General features: G+C 36.9%; 1 protein-coding gene across 1 annotated transcript; it reads right to left on the bottom strand.

Annotated features, from left to right (window-relative positions):
* Positions 1–14033: 14033 nt before the first annotated feature.
* On the bottom strand, positions 14034–15312 carry LOC109154502. Its single transcript, XM_019302258.1, has 6 exons — positions 15135–15312; positions 14864–15037; positions 14660–14764; positions 14515–14569; positions 14326–14424; positions 14034–14246 (listed from the first exon to the last, which is right to left on the bottom strand). Exons 1-6 carry the CDS (start codon positions 15203–15205, stop codon positions 14157–14159), a joined length of 594 nt encoding a protein of 197 aa, XP_019157803.1. The 5' UTR covers positions 15206–15312; the 3' UTR covers positions 14034–14156.
* Between the last annotated feature and the right edge of the window lie 443 nt (positions 15313–15755).

Here is a 15755-nt window from a genome sequence, read left to right as displayed (position 1 = left end):
TGCTCCTTTATTTCTATTTATTTTTTTATTCAATTTTCGAATCAAAAAATTTAGGTTTTTCTTTCCAAATTAAGTTCAGCAATGGTAATATTCGCAAGAAAGAAAAAGAATTCTGTTTCTAAGCTGTTGAATGAGAATGGGGTATGGGTGGAGGGACAGGATATGAGTAATGTAGTAATCAATTATTTCAATAAAATTTTTGCTACTAGTAATCCTGTGTGTGAGGATTCTTTATTTGATGAGTTTGGGCCCCGTGTGACAACTGACCAGAATGAGGCATTGTTGTGTCCCTATGATGTGGCCGAGGTCAAAACTGCTTTATTTGCCATGTATCCTGACAAGGCACCGGGACCGGATGGGATGAATCCTGGATTTTATCAGCGGTTTTGGGATATAGTTGGAGAAGATGTGTCTGTTTTTGCTGTTAATTGTTTGAATTCAGGTGAAATCCCGGGTGATTTAAATGCAACTAATATTGTTTTGATCCCGAAAAAGAATGCTCCTACAACTGTGGCGGATTTGAGGCCTATTGCCCTGAGTAATGTATTGTACAGGATTATGGCAAAAATGATCGCCAACAGATTGAAACCTATGCTGGGGGATCTGATTTCAGAATCTCAGAGTGCCTTCATCCCAGGTAGGCTTATAACGGATAATATACTTGTGGCGGCAGAGGTGGGCCACTTTTTGAATCGTAAACAGTGTGGAGTGGCTGGGTGGGGAGCGCTTAAACTGGATATGGCGAAAGCCTATGATAGAATGGAGTGGCCATTCTTGAAAAGAATGCTGGAAGTAATGGGTTTTGATGGAAGGTGGATTAAGCTGATAATGACATGTGTTACCACTGTATCATACACTGTGATGGTCAATGGCGTGAGTGGAGGCCAGGTGCAACCAACAAGGGGTCTCAGACAGGGAGATCCACTTTCACCTTTCTTATTTATTATTTGTGCTGAAGGTTTATCCATGCTTTTGTAGAAAAAGCAGGCAGTAAGATCTATTCACGGTTGTAGAGTGGCTAGGGGAGCCCCCCAATATCACACCTATTTTTTGCTGATGATAGTTTATTATTTTTTAAAGCAAATGTCCAGGAAGCTATGGTGGTTAAGCGGTGTTTGGAGAGGTATGGGGAATTATCTGGTCAGTTGGTAAACTATAGAAAATCTAATATATGCTATAGTAAGAATACTGCAGAACAGATGAAAGAAGAGGTGGCCGAATGTTTGGGCGTGGAACAGGCAAGGAACTTTGGAAAATATCTGGGGTTACCCTCTTTTATAGGGAGAAATAAAAGGGTTGTTTTCTCTTATATAGAAGAAAAAATCAGACAAAGAGTTTTCTCGTGGAACAAGAAATTGTTATCACAGGCTGGCAAAGAGGTGCTTTTGAAAAGTGTGGCTCAGTCTATGCCCACATTTTCAATGAGTGTTTTTTTGCTCCCTGAATCAGTTTGCGAGTCGGTACAAAGGGCCATGAATAGGTATTGGTGGGGGAAAGGGCCAGACAGAGGAATCACTGGAAAGCATGGAACAAATTGTGTATCCCTAAAAAGTTTGGTGGATTGGGGTTTAAAGATCTGAGGAATTTTAATCTGGCAATGTTGGGTAAACAGGCATGGCGTTTCTTAACAAATCCAGGATCTCTGCCAGCACGAATATATAAAGCAAGATATTTCCCTAAAACTTCTTTTGTTGATGCAACGATGGGAAATAATCCCAGTTTTTGTTGGCGAAGTATTATGGCTGCTCATGATTTTGTTGTTGCCCACGTCCGCAGGAGAATTGGAAATGGCCAGGAGACTTTGATATGGGGTCATCCGTGGTTGCAGGATAATCCTAGTCCACTGGTTCAAACAGTAATGCTTGAACCATTAAGGGATGCAGTTGTTGCAGGTTTAATAGATCAGCAAACAAAAACATGGGATCCTCATATTTTAACAGATTTATTTGAGCCTGAGGATGTGGATCGTATTTTGAGAATACCTGTGAGCCCAGACTATAAAGACACATGGTATTGGCATAATGATGCGAATGGTTGCTACACTGTAAAAGATCCTTATAGGCGTCTAATGGGAGAATTTAATCACACCTTGGGAGAATTTGATAGATGGATTACATTGTGGAAGTTGAAAGTCCCCCCTAAGTGGAAAACTTTTTTTATGGAGAGCAGTGTGTGATATACTCCCAACCACAGCAAATTTGATTATAAAGAGGGTAGATGTGAACCCAACATGCATGTTGTGTGGTCTTACAAATGAGAATGTTATGCACTCATTAGTTTTATGTGATTATTCTAGAGCCGTGTGGAATATTTCGGGATTGCCTATTATGAATATTTCTTCAACATCTTTCCCGAACTGGCTTATGACTGTTATGGATATGCTCACAGGAGAACAGGTCAGACGCGTTGTGGGGGTCCTCTATTTTTTATGGATGGCCAGAAACGAGGCGGTCTGGCAACATGCAGTACGGAGGCCGGAGGTGGTGTGGCGCCGTGCAGCTGCGGGGGACGCGAGCTACACGGCACTTCATTCTCGTCCAGAAGCGGCACCGGCCGGCGAGGTGCAGACAGTGGCAGCCGGGCGGACGACGTGCTACGTCGACACCGGATACGATCTGGGGACGGGAGATGCAACCTATGGGGCGGTCTTACTCGATCCAAATGGTTTGTTCAAAGCAGCAGCAAACGGAAAACTCCCGGGGTGTTTAACTCCTCTTATGGCAGAAGCACTAGCATGCAAGGAAGCCTTGTCCTGGCTTAAAGACCGAAACGAGAACGAGGTCGATATTCTTACAGATTGTCTTGTCTTCAGGAATGCGGTTCATGCAGTAACTACACCGAACTTATCTTATGTTGGAATTGTGATTTAGCAGTGCAGGATAGCTATTAATAGTTTCGTTTTTTGTTCGCTTAGTTTTATTCCAAGAACTCTAAATTTACATGCGCATACTCTTGCTAGATTAGCCCATGATCAGGATCATTCTATGTACTGGGATTTAATCCCTCCTGACTCTATCATTCAATTTTTGAATTAATATACTGGTACGCCATATTTCAAAAAAAAAAAAAGTTCAGCAATGGTCCTCCGACTATTGTAATTTTTCAAAATTGATCATTGTCTTTTAATTTGGACAAAACAGACCCTTGACTATCAAATTTGTTCCAGCATTGGTCCTTCCGTTTGAAATTAGTTAGTTAGGCGTTAGTATAAGGGCTAAAATAGTCTTTTCCTTAGCTATTGTTTTCTTCCTCCCCTTGTCCAACAAGCAGCTTTCTTTTCCTTCGTTCTTCCCCTCCTAAAGCAAACAGCCTTCCGTCTCCCTCTCTCTTTCGTAGTTGTAGCATCTCCAACAGTCTCTCTCCCTCGCATCCTTGGTTCGACAGTAGCAATGGGCTGAGCGATGGCAAAGGTGGCCTCCCTTCCGGCGAGCTAGCTGGGCAGTAGCAACGGTGACGGCGACCTTTGACCTCGGTGATGAGCAACAGTTGCGATGGACAACGGTGACCAGAACAGGGGAACAATGGTATTTTCCCGGCGAATTGATGCAAGTGACAGAGCTGGTTGGCGTGACCTCTGGTTCTCCGATCGGTGACTGGACTCATTGAGGCATGTTGTCAGAACACTGAACATTAACTTCTTGCTTCAGTTCTTTAAATAAATGTTGTCGTATACTTTCTTCTAATAGAAGAGAAACAAATTTATGATGGTTTCATGCAAAGGAAAAGGACTCCCTTGTGTTTTACCTATATAAAGATGATCTGCTAAAGTTTTGCCTAAGGAACTTCGCAACATGTTCAACAGATCGACATATAATTGGAATCACAGCAACTGCAACAGAATTCAGTATATTATTTTTGTGAAATGAAGATGTGCTACAAATTTAAGCAAAATAGAAAAAATAGGCAAAGTGACCCTCACATTTCAGATGAAGATTAGAAGAGACAAAAGTGAGGGAATAAATGAAGTAGATACAATCTTTTGTCACAATGACAGACTGTAACCAGACTTGCAGTTTCTGCAAATTCCATGCCCTGGTTTCTGCAGATAATTTAAGAGTTACTTGGTAGCTTCTATTTGGACATAACAGCTTTTTTTCTAGGAGTAATTTGGATAAAGGATCCACTGAACTCTAGAACGAAACCAGAATGAAACTAAACGTAAAATTTACCCCATAGAGTATATATAAAGAAAAAAAGAATACAAGGAAGAGCATGTTGTTCCCATGAATATATGAAAGTCGATATGCCCTGTTTGACAAATTTGTGTACATGAAGGGAAATATTGCAAGAACTGCCACAACAAAGACCTGCAGAATTAGGTGTAGATAGAAATATACCATTAATAGCAAATAAACAATGATCATATGTATCTTTGAGCTAGCTAAAAGTATACAAATCCAATGCACAGAAAAGGAGGCAATGGTTTTAAACAATGCCAAAAAAGTACAAACAAATATTTCATCACACATGCATGTAACCAATGTTTTAGGCAACACGTACAGTCTTTACATGTTTATTTATCTGGGAAGAATTTACATACCCAAGCATTGACAGAAAACAGTATAGTCGGTCGTTCCAATGCAAAGAAGTAGGATTTGAAGTTGGGGTTGTTGACATCCCAGATGTCCTAGCAGTAGACCCAAAAATAAATATTAATTACAAGTATTAAATACATACGGAGTATTTAATAAGTCAAGAGAACGGACGACGGTGTAAGATTAGACGAAAGAGAGAGGGAGACGGAAGGCTGTTTGGTTTAGGAGGGGAAGAACGAAGGAGAAGAAGGCTTCTAGTCAGACAAGGGAGGAAGAAGAAAACAATAGTTAAGGAAAAGACCATTTTAGCCCCTATACTAACACCTAACTAACTGATTTCTAACGGAAGGACCAATGCTGGAACAAATCTGATAGTCAATGGTCCATTTTGTCCAAATAAAAGACAAGGACCAATTTTGGAAAAATCGCCATAGTCGGAGGACCATTGTTGAATTAACTCTAAAATAAGGTAAAGAAGATAATATTGAATGAATGATAATATTGAATCTAACTATCCATATTGAAATTGAATCTACTTTTATTTAAAATTTGAATAAAATTTAATTAAAAAATAGTCTAATTAAAATAGATATTTTTTTAGAATCAATTTCTATTTTTTAAGAAAATAGAAAGAATTCTAAATATAATTAGAAAGAGTTAGTTCACCAGTGGTCCCTTGTCTTTGGTGACAATTCTAAATTTAGTCCCAGACATTTTGCAATTTAACATCCCAGACTATTATTTGTTGGACACTTTTAGTCCTTCTCATGACTTTTCATATTTTTAGTAAGGGCATTTCTGTCTCTTCATATTTTTATTTTGTTATTTTTCCAGTCTCATCCGGTTTAATTGGTTTAGGACTTTACTAAAAACCAGTTGAAAAATATGGTTACTAAAAGAGGTTACCTAAAGTTCTAAACTAATTAAACCGGTTGAAACCGAAAAAATAACAAAATGAAAATATGATGAGAAAAAAATGCCCTTACTAAAAATAGGAAAAGTCATGAGAAGGAGTAAAAGTAGGGCTGTGCAAGAACCGAAAAAACCGACCCACCCGCCCGACCCAAAAACCGAGGAGAGCCCATCCGGGCCAATCCGAACCCGAATGCAAAAATCCGCCCAAAACCGTATAATATGTCAACTTATGTTCGACGGGTTGGGTAGTGCATTTTGAGATCCGAACCGTCCGATTATCCGAAAGTACTTAGGGTTTTGCTGCAATCCATACGACGTCGTTTTAGCTAGTGTATATATATATATATATATATATATATATATATATATATATATATATATATATATATATATATATATATAGCCTTCGAATCTGGTGCACCCCTCTAATAGATGAGACCACGAGGCCTCCTAATATCCATTGATTCAATTTCCATCCATGGTTGAGATTATAAGAAATTAGGGTAGTAATTAAGGACATTTACCAATGTAAAGGTTATATTAGTAATTGTAATTCTAATTTATTTATGGACATAATATTATTGGAATGTGAAGCATTATTTTAGGGATTTGTGGATGGAAATTAATAGTTTCAATTATTACAAAGGTTGAAGAAGTGAACGTGGTATGGACAATGCTAAAGGAGAAAATGAAGCGGTGGGAGAGCAGGAACAACACTAGAGCACATCGGTAAGTGCATTCACATGTCAACGTCTGTGCATATACTGAAGAATGGGGTTTTTCCCCCGGTGGGGGTGGGAGGGGTGTGTGGTTGTTGGACGAAGTAGTAGTCCATTGACATGCGTAGCGTGTTCCTGTTCAGGTGGGTGCGTACAGGGTTATTTGTTTGACCGATAGGATGACGGGATGATGCGTAAACAGCAAATAGTATGTGCGTAGACATCCCATCCATTTGTTAATTTGTAATGGATGGATGAGATTGAATAAGGAATATAATGTAAATAAGGACATATTTTAAATAGGTGGGTTTGGATTGTAACACGGGTAGGTGATGCTGTTTTGGATTGTAAATTGATTTTGAACGTCGGTTTGTGCATTGTGGACCTACGCGTGTGCATACGAAACATTTAACGCAGTTGTTATTGTGTTTTGAACAATTAATATGTAACGGGAACATGAAGCAATTGGGGGGTTTTTGTTTCTGATTTTTATTAAAAAAGAAGAATGCAAAAGCAGTTGGGTAATGGGTAGACTATTGGTGTGTGCGTGCGTTTAAATTGGCATGTGCATGTTGTAGATTAAGGGGGTTTGGAATTTGTTTGTTTTTCATTTTGTATCCAAAATAATTATTATAAAGGGATGTGCGTGTAATGATATTGTTAGTTCATTTTGAATGAATTAGACGGTATAGGTATTATTTGGTTGGTCTGCTATGAAACGTATTTTTTATAGACACTGGTGTGTGCGTGTATGTTGGCAGGTTTGTGCACCGTATTGAACATTTAAATAACACACTGCATTACATTACAAAAAGGGTCGGGGTAGTCGTATTAAGGGCATTTGGGTGGAAACATGGCAGTATGTATGCTTGTGCAAGATGTAAGAAGCGGTAAACATGGAAGAAGCTGTCCAAAATCAAGACTGTATTATGGATGAATCACAAAACGGCTCTAAGATTTGGGTTACGGAATGCGACCCATCTATAAAACCGGCCGTGGACCATGTGTTTGCTACATTGGAAGAAGGTATCGCATACTACAAAACGTATGCTTCCGTGGTTGGATTCGATGTGTGCAAAAGTTCCGACCCAAAGAACAAGCACGGCATCATCCTGAGAAAGAAACTAGTATGTAATCGTGAAGGGTTTACAGCCCCGGGAGGTCATCATGTAGCTCCATAAAGTGGACCATGTCCTCCAAAGCTCCAGCTAACGCATCGGACTTCTCAGCATATATCGTAGCCACAGTCTGCAACATTAAAGCATTGTGTTCATATTACAATGCATCCACCCCTTTACATCCCGCTGTTTATACTATAATGCATTAACCTCCTACCTCATACGCACATAGCATACTTGTAAAAAAAAAAAAAAAAAAAAAAAAAAAACAGCAAGCTACATTACCAGCAGGAATCCAACCTCATTGCAAAAAAAAAACCCCATTACGAAACAAACACAAATCGAACCCCATTACGCACAAACCCATACTAATTAAAGTTACACCATGTTTACACTGTAGTGCATTCACCGCCTAACCCCTACGCACATAGCATACTTGAAAAAACAAATTGAACTATTTTGCCAGCAAAAATCTAACCTCAGCATAATAAAAAAAAAAACCCCAATACAAAACAAAACACACACAGACCAGTTACAATACCATTAGCATGACCACCAACCCCCTTCCCCCCCCCCCCCCCAAAAAAAATGCACTAATCACAGACTATGTACGCACAAACCCATAGTAAATAAAGCTACAACAAGGATATACTATACTGCATTCACCTCTAACCCCCTACGCACATAGCGAAATTGGGAAAAAAAGATATACACAGTAATACCAACAAAAATCCAACCACATCGCAAAAAAAAAAAAAAAAAAAAACATTACGAAACAAAAACAACCACGGACCTGGTACAAAACCACTAGTACGACCACCATCACCACCCCCCATAAACAAGCGGTATGCATTCACCGTAATACACAACACCAAAAATGAAACACAGACAGACATTAGTTTGTGCGTTCACGTGTGCGTCTACTAACAACAGTCTGTGCATTCTGGGTGCCTATTTTGTTTAGTTTTCAATTACTTAGTTTAAATTATTAGTTTAATTTTACAAATCCAGTAGGCATGTTTCAATATTTTTTAGCAGTTACTGGTACTCTTAATAGTTGTAGTAAGGACGTAATGGTGAATGGATGGAGGGGCTTTAAAGCATTTTAAAGCAGCCACACCGTAACGCACCAACCAAGGGCATAAAACGCACACAGTAGACCACGAAAAAACATATGAAACATATAATTATCATCCGCTGCGAATGCCAAAGATAAATCACAGGAACCACAAAACAAAAAGAAAAAAAAAACATATAATTATGCCCAGCCATGAACACCAAAACACCACCAATGCCCAAAAACCCCAAACCACCACCAATGCCCAGCCACGAACACCAACCTCCCGACCAGTTCGAGAAAAAAAAAACCAGATTGCAACCCCCATAAACCCTAACCCGAAAAACAGAAACCACCCACGGACACACTAGCACCAACCACCAAACCCTAAGTACATCGACATCGCAAAAACAAAACTCCCCGATGATAACAGCCCAGAAAAAACACACAAACCAAGAACTTCAAACACACAAGAAATCGAAAATCCTAAACCCCAATCCACTACCCTTCGCTACCGTAACAAACCCACCAAAATCTGGGAAAAAACACCAGAAAACAACAACAAAATTAAAAAAAAAAAAAGGCGATAGATAGTACCAGAAATTGACGAAGATGAGATACCCCTAAGCCTCATAGACTGCCTCCTGCTAGACCCATTCATGGAGACACTCGGCGAGGGAGAATGGTTCGAAGATTGGTTGTTCAGAGAGACAGAGAGACGGGAGGAGGCGATGAGAACAAGAGGAAATCAGAAGAATTTGGGAAAGTGATGCGAAATACTCACGCAGATTCCCAGGCGAAATTAAATACATGCTATAATAAAAGCCAATGCGAAATTACAAAACAAGCCCTAATATCCTCACAAAGCTGATGCACGTGGCAAAAAAGCCCAAATCATCTGGACCATTTATTTAAACTAATTAAGGGTCAGAAAAGGTGCTCACGAGCTCATCTGCCAAGGGGGTGTGCACCGGATCCAAAATCTATATATATATATATATATATATATATATATATATATATATATATATATATATAAATTTACCACTGATCTCAGCCATTCTCCACATTTTGAGGCATTGAGCGCAGGTGAGCCATTTCCTCTCTTCGTCTTCTCGACTTCTCTCTTCTCTCGTGAGTAGTCATGACTCTTTTCTCTAGTTCTCTACTTCCTTTGTTCCTCAGTTCCTCTCTTCGATTTCCTCGCTGTCGTCTTCGCAAGCTTCTCCCGATGAGTTTTCGGTTTCCGGGCGACGAAAACGGAGGATCTAGATTCTCGACGCGGAGGACTCTGCTTCGGATGAGGCTGGCGATTTCCTAGTCGGTTTCCAATGAATTGTTCCTTCTGATGACCGGTGGACGGTGGTACTGCGTACTGGACTACTGGTGGAAGCCCTACCCCTTAGCAAGCATGGTGGTGAACTGGTAATAGAAAACCCTAATTTTATTTTTTTGATTTATCCATTTTTTTGTGATGATCGAAAATAGGCTGGCGATTTCCTGGCCATCTTCCAATGAATTGTTCCTTATAATGACCGGTGGACGGTGGTACTGCGTACTGGACTTCTGGTGGAAGCCCTAACCCTTAGCAAGCGTGGTGGTGAACTAGTAACTAGAAAACCCTAATTTTATGAATATATGATGGCTGTGATTCTGTGCTTATAGAGATGATGAAAATATATGTTCTGATTTTGTGATTCTGTGCTTAAAATTCATGTAAATATATTATGTGGAAGCTTATAAGTTGCTACTGTGATATAATATGGCCATATGAATAGTTGGTCACAAAAAAATGATGAAATATGTTATGATTTTGTGATTTTGTGCTTAAAATGCATGTAAATATGTACTGCGAGAGCTTATAAGTGGTTAAGAAGCATGGTGATTTTGTGATTTTGTTAATCTGCATTCTGAATTGCTGATTGCTTGGTTTTATGAATTTATGGTGGAAGCCCTAGTATATTATATATATGGATTGTGTTGGACTAGTGGAAGCCTATTGTAACTTGTAAGTATGTAATGATGAACTGTGATTAAATTCTTTTTATGGATATTTTCTGTATTTCTGTTAATATGTATGAATGTTGGATTATTATGTGATTTATTGTAGAAGCTTAATCTATTTTATGTGGATTATTGAACTGTGACTTATGACTTGTGAGGTAAACTGAGAGCTGGGACAAATGGACAATAGCAACAATTGAATTGTTACTGCCTTTAACTCCTTCCCTGAGGCCTATTGAGTATACAACAGGTATCAATAACCTTCCGAGTTCCGAACTCGTCCGATGCACACCCCTTTTAATCAGTTCAGTAGGCCTTTAAGCCTTTTGCCTTGATTCTTTGAATCTTGAGTGAATGGTCATATGGTCAATCTAATATGGTATATCTGTATATCACTCCCTTACTCTTATTTACTTCTTAACTTAGTTCTTAGTTCTTAATTCCTAAGTCTTAATGTTTAGTGTTTACTAATTACTGTTTTGTTGGTTATGATGATGCTTCCACCATTTGTTTGAATCAAAGGACTTTGGATTGGTATGTTACTCATGAGTTTGGGATTTTGTTCCGAAACTCATGTAGCAATTTGCCTCCAATCCTACATTGATATGGAAAGTAGCAATCTGAGCCTTTTTTCTCTCTCAGCAGTTAGCACTTAGCAGCCATCACACATGTAATTATTGTGCATTTTCTGTTATGTTAATTGAGATTTTCAACAAGAAGATGCTGAACTCTGAAGTGGTGAACTAGTGGACTGGCAGTCTGTTGAGTGTTGATTCATGAAGTTGTTGTAAATTGAAGTTTCATGTTCTAACTTGTAATTACTAATTTGTAAGCTTTTAACACTTGAACTAAAAAGTAGTATATTTTGTATTTTTCTAAAAAAATCCGAACAAAATCCGACATCCGACAAAAATTCGTCCGAATCTGAAATTATAAATATCTGATGGTTTTAACTGATTAAATAAACGGATTGGGTATAGAAAATAAAAACCAAAATCCGAACGGGTTGGCGGTTCATACACCCGAACCGTCCGAACCCGTCCGATGCACACCCCTGAGTAAAAGTGTCCAAAAAAAATAGTCTGGGATGTTAAATGACAAAAATGATAATTTGGGACTAAATTTGGAATTGTCACTAAATACAAGGGACCTCTAGTGGATTTAACTCTAATTAGAAATTATACTATAATATATATATAAATATCTATAATTTCTAATTAGTAATTATAAAAAAATAAAATGAAAAAATAAAGAGGCTGAAGCTGTCTGTATTCGTGAAGCTCTTAGTTGGCTTAAGGGAACGGGAATGGGAGATGTTGATTTTGAGACAGATCCATAGTTAGTTTACCATGCTTGGATATAGACGATGTTAAAGAAGTTGCATCTACGATGAGTTGGCTTAAGGGAACGGTAATGGGAGATGTTGATGTTGAGACAGATTCACAGTTATAGTTTACCATGTTTGGATATAGACGATGTTAAAGAAGTTGCATCTACGATAAATTGTGTTGACTTCTATTTTGCTAAGCGATCTGCAAATCGTGCTACCCACATTGTTGCTCGAGAAACTATTTCTATGTCAGGTTGCGGGGACTAGTTTGATAACTTAACCCTCCTTTGTTTCTTTTTTACTGTGTTTCCTATGATTTAATGAATCAAAAAGAACATAGTCAATCCACTATGCGCGGGTTCAATTCCCGTCATTCGTCCATTGCATCTTTATCCATAACTTATAAGAATAATCAAATATATGATACATATATATCTATCATCCAAGGTCCTGATTACATGCATCTAGTAGGGATTAAACCTATGACTTTGTCAATTATGAGTTGGGCGCTTTCACCACTCAATCATAGATACTTAACAGGGACCCTGGTCTATGGTGCCAATCCAATTAAAAAATAAGTCAAATTAAAATAACATAAATCATTTTTAAATTAAAATAACATAAAAGAAGAATCAAAATCAAAATGAGATGAAATCTCGGGGTGAACCTAATGCAAAAAAAAAAAAAGACAAATCAAGATGCAAAAGAGACAAATCAAGTTCTGTATTTTTGAATTGAGAGAGATAGTGAGAGAGATAAAGAATACTCACTATTTCTTAGATTCGTGGACCCAATTCAATTCAGTGGAATCCTTTATTCACATTTTTCCACCAATAACGTTTTCTAAAACTCTTTGACCCACGTATTTTTAGTATTATACTTTCACGCAATTTCCAGGGTTTAACAAGCAATCAATCTTTCACGATCAAGGGAGTAATACTCTTTGTAGTAGCGGTACTTATAATTTGTATTAACAATCGAAATATGGTTAAAAGAAAAAACCTATATTTGATAGTATTTCTTCCTATACCTATGAATTCCACTGGACCCAGAAATGATCAATTGGAAGAAGCTGTTGGGTCTTCCAATATCAAATAGGTTGATTGTTTCGCTCCTATATCTTTCAAAAGGAAAAAAAGATCTTTGAGAGTTCTTTCCTAAATCAGAAAGAGAGTATTGGGTTCTCTCAATAACAAAGAGGAATTCTAGTTATAGGATATCTAATGAAACCGTCGCCAAAATTGAGATCTTATTCAAAGAGAAAGATAGAAAATCTCTGGAGTTTCTTTTTGTATATTATATGGATGATGATTCGGCCCACAAGGACCATGATTGGAAATTGGTTGATCCTATTTTATCAGAAAGATTAGCGAAAGACTGGATTTCTTATCTTATGTCTGCTTTTCGTGAAAAAAAAAATACTAATTGAAGCAGGGTGTTCTTCAAACAACATGAGCATGTTTCCCATATCTTCTCGAGAAACAAGGGGGCTATTCCGTTGCAAAATTGTACTCAATTTCATGTGGAAATTCTGCCAAGATCTCATCCTTTTATTCCTTAGTTGGGGGAATAATTCGCCCGAATCGTATTTTTGGTTAGACAATGTGTGGTTGGGAAAGAAGGACCGGTGTTTTAGGCAAGGTACGGAATGTATGGTCAAATATTCAATATGATTCCACAAGGTCTAGTTTCGTTCAAGTAACGGATTCTAGCCAACTGGAAGGATCTTTTGATCAATCCAGAGATCATTTAGATTCCATTAGTAATGAGGATTCGGAATATCGCACATTGATCAATCAAAGAGAGATTCAACAACTAGAAGAAAGATTTATTCCCTGGGATCCTTCCTTTTTTCAAACGGAACAAAAAGAGATAGAATCAGACCGATTCCCGAAAAACCATTCTGGATATTCCTCAATGTCCCAGCTATTCACGGAACGCGAGAAACCGATGATTAATCATATGTTTTTGGAAGAAATGCTAAAATTTATTGGGGATGCTACAAGATCCTTTCATTTTTTTTTCTGTGATAGATGGTCAGAACTTCATCTGGGTTCGTATCCTACTGAGAGGTCCACTTGAGAACAGAAATTGTTGAAGAAACATCTTTCTTTTGTCCACTAGTACAGAACAACTAATTCGTTATTGCTGAAAAGGATTTTTCGCAACTATTGTATAACAGTGGCAGATACTAGGGTCATGGAAAGTTTGCGACAATTGTTCGTAAAGTACGGTGGCATATTATGTTTTTTTTTTTATCAATACACTATATATAAGGACAATATAATTTAACTAACAACACAATATTCAATATTATGTAGACAAATACTATCAACACATGTATACAAATTAACTAACAATATTATCAATACACTTTTAACACAATAATATCGTCAACACAATTTTTTATATCAATCAAATACCTTTAACACAATAATAAATTATCAAGATAAGATAATATTTATTCTAAATCAAAAGTTACACGCACTCTTCCATGAAGTATTTTGCCCATAACTCTTGAATCTCATTTATGTCGTTGATAGAGTACGTATTATTGCTTTCAAATGCCTACAAAATAATTTAATTAATAAAATTATTAAATATTTTAATTAATAAAATATAATTTAACTATTTTAAATTCACTTACCTCATCCAAACAATTAACGGAGGAATATTTTTTCACGATATCAAACATGTATCGCATGACATAATATCCACACTCAACAACTCCCGGTTGTTCAGGGCACTACAAAATACATATATATTTTAGCAATTTAAACAATTTATTTTAATTCAAAATATCATACTAAAACTTTAATTCAATTTTCATACATACTTTGCAATGCTTCCAATTGATGTTCCTAACATGGCTATAAGCCAAGCGAAATGCCCTATATTAAATATAAACATACATAAACATTTATAAATATATAATAGCTAGAATTTAAAATACTTATATTAATAATAAGGTATTTACTTACATATTCAGATTAACTTTAATTTTAATGGTGCGATTACATGGCAATGGATCCAAGACATATACGGTTTTTGAGCGTATGCAAATCACCAAAAGTAACCAATGATATCTACATTTACAAAACACATATACATATTAAAAGTTTAATATCTAATACTTCAAATAATGTTATTAAGTTATATTAGTAAACTAAGAACAATTTTCTTACTCTTGATGATATGGTGCTAAAATAAATTGTTTATCTTTGTGTCGCGTCATGACGTGAATGAAATATGACGTAACAGCGGGAGCATTCTGTATAACCATATCTTTTGAAATCTGAGTCGGACAGACAAACCCGATTGACGTGACTTGAATATGATTGCACAACCAATTAAGATATCTAAAAATTAACAAATAATAAGAAATTTCAAAAAACATAAAAACACAAATACATATAAAACACAAGAATACTTTTTTTTTAAAAAAAAAAAACTTACAATATAAACACTTGTATGATTGAGACGTCAAGGCAATTCATCGTCATCAAATCCATTATATCATCTATCATCACAAAAATAGAACGCGTGTTTGTATGATGAAAGATTGTCTGATCTATCTCCAACTCAATGTAGTCTTTAACAAGTGTAAATGATGTCAACAAACTGACTAAGTACTTGCACTCGTCCCCCAAGTGTTGTAAGACATCATCGGCAACAATTGGAGATCGTGTACCAGTATGAGATAGTTCATCACTTTGATCTTTTGTTTTCTTATTTTGTTTTTGTGAACTCTACAAATATAAAATTGTAATTATACTAACATTTTAAATATAAACAACAAAAATTAACTTAATAACTAAATATAAGAATGTATACCTCATCCAGAATCACTAAATGCATAGGCGGTTGTGCAAAATTGCCAATGGTTGATGGTTGATGATGCACCACAGTTTCGTCTGTACTTGGGTGAGCGATACCCTTTGCAACAACAGTCGGTGTGCCACCAGGACATACTGCTAGTGTACACTTTTTTGGACTCTATATTAAAAAATTGTGTTAATCTTAATCTAACAAGAAATGATATTTTGATTATGAAATAACTTTTAATATTACCTTAAT

This window comes from Ipomoea nil, unplaced genomic scaffold, assembly GCF_001879475.1.
Source record: "Ipomoea nil cultivar Tokyo-kokei standard unplaced genomic scaffold, Asagao_1.1 scaffold2647, whole genome shotgun sequence".
In the NCBI taxonomy this organism is placed as follows: Eukaryota; Viridiplantae; Streptophyta; class Magnoliopsida; order Solanales; family Convolvulaceae; genus Ipomoea; species Ipomoea nil.
The sequence above is the reverse complement of the archived record's forward strand: the minus strand, read 5'-3'. Positions and strand labels throughout refer to the sequence as shown.